At 43.0% G+C, this 6,478-nt stretch overlaps 1 protein-coding gene across 2 annotated transcripts in view; it reads left to right on the top strand.

Annotated features, from left to right (window-relative positions):
* Positions 1-701: 701 nt before the first annotated feature.
* The window catches only part of Gsk3b (glycogen synthase kinase 3 beta), a 158,143-nt gene continuing 152,366 nt past the window's right edge, over positions 702-6,478 (top strand). For both annotated transcript variants that reach the window (XM_013019436.1, XM_013019435.1), the window contains exon 1: positions 702-1,469. In XM_013019436.1, the coding sequence (XP_012874890.1) occupies positions 1,382-1,469 (88 nt within the window). In that variant the 5' untranslated portion in view covers positions 702-1,381. The remainder of the gene's footprint in view (positions 1,470-6,478) is intronic.

Consider the following 6,478-nt stretch of genomic DNA (forward strand, 5'->3'; position numbering starts at 1 on the left):
GGCTTTTTCCGGCAAGAGCCGCAAACAAACGACGCCGTTGATTGGCTTGGCCTTTGGGTTTCGGCTTTCCAGCCACAGCGGGCGGGCGCGGGCTCGGCGGGCGATTCCCAGACGCAGGTTACGCGGGCGGCGGGGCGCAGGGCGGTGTAAGGCTGGGTGGGGGAGGAAGGAGGCGGAGGACGCGTAGGGAGGAGAGGAGGGGGAGGGGAGGGGGAAGCGCTCGGCGGCTGCGCAGACGGCGCTCCTCACACAGAGCCGCCCCCGACCCGGGCGAATGCGGGCTTGCGCTGCTGCTGCCGCTGCTGCCGCCGCCTCCGCCGCCACTACCGCCGCGGCCCGGGCCGACTGACAAAGGAAGGAAGGAAGCGAGGAGGAGCTGACCCCGCAGCCACTGACAAGGCTCCGGGCTGGGGGCACAGCACGGACACTTCCCGATCCGCACGGAGCAGAGGCGAGGGGCGGAGGGCGGCCGCGCCGCCGGTGCCGCGGCCGGGGGAGGGGGCCTCAGCGAGACGGAAGCGGTTGTCGGGTTCCCATGTCCCCGGCGTACGGGGAGCAATCGTGGAGCCGCTGCCTGGGGTCTGAAGGGAGCTGTCTTCGCCACCACCGCCGCCGCCATGGCCGCTGGATCCAGCCGCCGCCTGCAGCTGCTCCTGGCGCAATGAGGAGCGGAGTCGCCGCCGCCGCCACCGCCACCGCCACCACCGCCCGCCCCTGACGGACTAGCGACTCCGCCGCCCTCCGGCTCGCCGGGCCCTCGCCGTCAGCCGCCGGATCCCGCCGCTGCTCGAGCCGCAGCGCTGCCCGTCGCATCTCGGAGCCGCCTCCTCCTCCCGCCCGCCCGCCTCCTTCCCATCCCCCTTCTCTCCAAGCGTGAGACTCGTGATCCTTCCGCCGCTCTCCTTCATTGACTCGGGGAAAAAAAAATCCCCGAGGAAAATAGAATATTCAAAGTACTTAATTTCATTCAACTGTTTGCTCTTTCCTTTCACGGGATATATATATGTAATTATATATATATATATATACATCTATTTTTAAAGGACCCTTCCCCTTTACCCTTTTACTCCCCTCTCAGCAAAGGGAGGTGAAAGAATTGTGTCCCCTCCTCTTCCCTCCCCCCCCCGTCCCAAATCATCTATATGTTAAATATCCGTACCGATCTGTCTCGAAGGAGAAATACAACCCTCTGCTTTTTTCGAAAAGAACAATATAGCTATTACAAAAGCCAAGAGGACGAAGTCTTTTTTGTTTGCCTTTTTCTTTTTTCTTCTGGTGGGAGAAACTTAATGCTGCATTTATCATTAACCTAACGCTCCCACATAAAACAAAAGGAAGAAAAAGGAGGAAGGAAGGAAAAAGGTGATTGGGAAGAGCAATCATGTCAGGGCGGCCCAGAACCACCTCCTTTGCGGAGAGCTGCAAGCCAGTGCAGCAGCCTTCAGCTTTTGGCAGCATGAAAGTTAGCAGTGAGTATCGATTTTAATTTTCCACCCGCTTTGCACCTCACCCTTAAAATAGGAAAATCTCGGGATACCAGGAGCTTAAAACTGTTAGATCTCTTACTGGAACAATCCAAGGTAATGGAACAGGGCAAAACCTGTCTTCAGTCAAGGATGAGGCCGCTCCCTCTTTTCTCCTCCCATCCCCGACCCTTCCCCCCCCCCTCCCCCAGGTCTCCTTAACCTTGAATTGAGAGACTAGGATTTTATTTGGATGATTCCATTGGAAACTTATTTCTCGTCGTATACCTGGCTTGCTGTTGGTAGTTAGCTTTATTAAGTGCTCCAGTGTTTGCGCGTTAAAATGGCAATGGAAAGGGTTTCTAAAAGCCCATGGTTTGATATCAAGAGGACAGACTTGATTCATAACCGTGATGTGCAATTTGCAGAGTGTATGTGTGTCTTCTGGACTGAAGGGAAGGTATTTTGCTTAGTTCACATCCCAAGGGTTTTAGGTTTGTATTCTTCATACAGACGTAAAAGCCTCTCTATTCTTGTTGAGACATTAATAGAGACATCCGAGCCTCCTAACATTTATTTCTCTTTTGCCAGTGTGACTATACAAAGTATTTCTTTTTAATCTGGGGATGAACTTCCCCGGAGTTGGCATTCATGTTGGATCAACCGTAGATCCCTCCCTTTACTAGGGACGGGTGGGGGCCATAAATACCCGGCAGCAGTTTCTTCTCTTGTGCATTGTCTTCAGTTGGTTAAGTGCCTTAATATGTTATCGCTCAACCTTCCTGTTTTGACATTACCAGTCTGCCACTATGTAATTTGTTCAAAAGGTAACTTGGAAGCAGGTCCGAGTTTTGACTGGTTTGTATTGTCATAGGCCCCAAAGTTAAATGTCACTGATTGTCATTTAAGTTTTGAGGTGCCATTGCATTCTGTAGTACAGGGGATTCCTTTTAAAGGACTATTTAAAATGCTACTGCATTAATTTCTGTTACATTTACCTCAGACTGGTTTTAGTTACAAGATTATGGATTTAGTCTTTTCCATCCTAGCTTTAGCAAAGGGTTGTGGTGCTAGACATAAAATGATAATTTGGGTTGTTATTGGACTTTGTTTAGTTGTGTTCAGGGTTGTGGTCTTCACTAGCTAGCCACTGTACTCTTGCCCTGGATTTGTGCTGAAAAGTGTGTGTTATTAGAAGTTTTTAGTATTCTAAGTATCCAGTGTTCCAGTGTATCTATTTGTGGAGCTGTTTATGTGGTATTTGATGACAGCTTATTTAAACATACTTCCAGAATTTGACAACAAATATCCATGCTGTTTCCATATTTTCTAAAGGCATGATGAGGGCAAAACTAAACTACTTTGTTGCCTTAGAAGAACTGAGAGAACTGGAGAACTAAGGTTTTAGAGTCTAGATGTGTGTACTATTATAGGAAATAGATTGTATCTTTAACAACATAAAGTGATTACTTTTAGTTACTTGCACTCAAACGTTAAATTTTTGTTGGCTTTTGAGACTTAACTGAAACAAGGTAGTCCAAGATAATAATTGAATGGGAGAGATATTTGAAAGTTAACTCAAGGTAGAGGAAGGAAGCTGATTTTTGCATCTTTCAGAGAAAGATCATGCTTTCTAAGCATTTTATGGGGGCATTTGAGAGGAATTAAAAAAAATTCTGGGGTAATTTTCAGCTGTAATGAAGCAAATATTATAGTACATTCTTAAGATCCTCTTGAACTGGAGTGTTTGTATGTTTTTATATTTTGGTCAGATAGCGTCAAACCACTCAATCAGTTTTAGATTATTCATTTATTAGGTTTATTTCAGAGTTGGGTAATGCATGATTACAGTGCTAAGTTTTGGGACTTTCTGTTTCTAGGATTTTCTTTGGAAATGATTAATTCTTAATAGGGATGTTGATGGAAAAGAGAGTCTCAAGTTTGTATGTTAAAAGTGCTGAATTTTATATTATCATAAAAGCCAGTTTAATATTTAAAAAGTTGGTGTTTAATGTTGATGCTCAGCTTTTGACAACTTCAGGTTGTAGAAAAAAGCATTTGTTAGGAGTTCTAAGGGACTCCTTTCAAAACTAGAAATATAGAAGAAATTACAGAATTTGGCCTCCAGCCTTAGTGATAAAGGCAGATTGTGTATGTTGCGGGGGGTGTAGAAAAACAATAGCATGATCTCTGCAAGATTTATTAAATGCAAATTAAATCTATTCAGGAGGGACAATGAGAGATGGCAAAAAAGAAGGGTTTGAGAAGGAAAGCTTCAGCAGAGGTGTGTTTTAAATCAGGCAGCTGTCACTTCTAGGTGATGGAGAAGTAACAAGGAACTTAGATGAGAAGAATGTATAGAAGCAAAAAGTGGTGAGTTTTGTGAGAGAGACAGCAATGAGTTGGTAAATCTGAATTAAATGGCTTGGAAGGAAAATAAGAGATGGAATTTAAGAAATATGACTAACTTAGCTGTTAGAGAATAAAGAAACGTCTGGTTCATATTCAAGAACAATCTGATTAGTGGGGATTGTTGAACCAGATATTTGTGGATGATTTGGGCAGATATTTGAAGATGAGTTGTGAATGTGACTGGAGATATAACAGAGAGATAGTAAGAATATCTTGTGAATCATGAGGGAAAAAAAACCAAAATGTGAAAATGGGATGATATAGGAACAGATTTGAGGGCAGTGTGAGTGAAGAACTGGCAGGACTTTTTGGATTGGACTGAAGAGGAATATTTGTGAAGGAGTCAGGAGTTAAAAATAAATTCTGAGGTTACTGGTCTGGAAGACTTGACTGCTGAATTATATTGTAAATTGTAATGGGAAAATTGAGAAAATGCTGAGATGGAGAGGGTAGATGAGCTCACTTTAAAATTTTTTCATATACAATAGGTTCTCTTTCAAATTCAGCGGACAGCAGTTGATTACTGGAAAGAATATTTAACATTCTAGTCTTTTAAATTGCAGTTTGTAATTTTTCTGTGCCTAAAAATGTTAGGTTCATATTTGTGATCAGTAAACTAGAAGCTCATATTTAAATGTTTTTTAAAAGTTCAAAAGAGAAAATAATTTTTAGCATAGATTTTTTTAAATGCCTGCTCTTAAAAACTAGCTGTAATAGTTCTAAGAAATATATTTGAAAACAATGAAAATACTGTGACTTAAACATTTAAGGTAACTTCGTATAGCCTTTAGCTTTATCTTGGTACATGCTTAAAACTTACATTTAAGGGCTGGGAATATAGCTTGCCTGATATGCATGAAGCCCTGAGTTTGATTCCTCAGTACATATAAACAGAAAAAGCTGGAAATAGCGCGGTGGCTCAAGTAGGAGAGTGCTAGCCTTGAGCACCGAGAGGTTCAGGGATGGAGCCCAGGCCCTGCATTCAAGCCCCAGGACCAGAAAAAACAAAATAAAACTTTTATTTAAAATAAGTGATTAGGGCTGGGAATGTGGCTTAGTAATAAGAGTGCTTGCCTAGCATGCACGAAGCCCTGGGTTCGATTCCTCAGCACCACATAAACAGAAAAATCTGGAAGTGGTTATGTGGCTCAAGTGGTAGAGCCTCAGTTTTGTTTATATTTTATTTTATTTATTTTTTTTGTCAGTCATGGGGCTTGAACTCTGGGCCTAGGCACTGTCCCTGGGCTCTTCAGCTCAAGGCAAGCACTGTACCACTTGAGCTACAGTGCCACTTCTTGTAGATTGCTAGCCTTGAGCAAAAAGAAGCAGGGACAGTGCACAGGCCCAGAGTTCTGGCAAATAAATAAATAAGTAATTCTTGGGGGAAAGTTATATTGAAATAACACTTGTAAGAGTTCTTCAGGGCTGGCTCAGTGGTAGAGCACTTGCCTTGCATGGGTGCGATTCCTCAGCACCACATAAGCAAAAAGAAAAAAGCCGAAAGTGTTGCTGTGGCTCAAGTGTAGAGTACTAGCCTTGATCTGAAGAGAACAGGGACAGTACCCAGGCCCAGAGTTCGGGCCCCACGACCAGACCCCCCCCCAAAAAAAAAAAAAGACAAGAAAAGAGTTCTTCACTTAGTGATTGCTCTAGCAGAAATTAATAGTTGATTTTATTAACAAGTTTTTTTTGGGGGGGGGAGTCCCAAGTTTCAATGAGTTATTTTGTTTATGGCTAGCACTCTGCCACTTAAGCAAAACATCCCCTTCTAGGCTTTTTAGTAGTTAATTGGAGATGAAAGTCTTAAGGACTTACTGCTGAGTCTAGCTTCGAATCATAATCCTCAGATCTCAGCTTCCTGAGTAGCTAGGATTGTAGGGCATGAGCCACCAGCACCCAGCATGGGGAATATTTTTGTTCACACCCAAGATTATCTGTTATTAAATATATAATAAGTACCTATAAAAATCCTTCTTCAGACTTGTATGATATTTTATTCAAAATAGGTAAAGTAAGGGACTGCTAATGGAAATTTTTGGTAAAATATTGGTAATATAAGCTTTTGGTATAATATTAGGACGAATTTATCTAATTTCCAATATTTAATGCTTAAATATGGGGACTGAGAAGAGGTAAGTCAATTACTGTAATTTATTTTCTCATTTAAAAAAAAACTTTAGGTTAAGGTAGTTGAATAATATTCTGCAGTATTAAGTTGTGTGATGATTAAAGAGTATTTTCCAGGGAAGTTGTATAATCTGAAAATAATGTTATTAGAATCTAGCTGATTTCTTAGTTTTCTTGTGTTAATGATTGTTCATGTGTGAGACTGAAAATCGGAACTTTCGTTTTGCTTCTTTTCCAATTAGACTTAACCGTAGTTGTTAAAATACTTAAGATATTCATGTAAGAGGGCTGGGAAGGTGGCTCAGTGGTAGAGTGCTTGCCTTGCATGCATGAGGCCCTGGGTTCGATTCCTCAGCACCACATATGCAGAAAAAGCCACAAGTGGCGCTGTGGCTCAAGTGGTAGAGTGCTAGCCTTGAGCTGAAGAGCTGAGGGACAGTGTCCAGGCCCAGAGTTCAGGCCCTACAACTGGCAAA

This window comes from Dipodomys ordii, unplaced genomic scaffold (genome assembly GCF_000151885.1).
Source record: "Dipodomys ordii isolate 6190 unplaced genomic scaffold, Dord_2.0 Scaffold45, whole genome shotgun sequence".
Lineage (NCBI taxonomy): Eukaryota > Metazoa > Chordata > Mammalia > Rodentia > Heteromyidae > Dipodomys > Dipodomys ordii.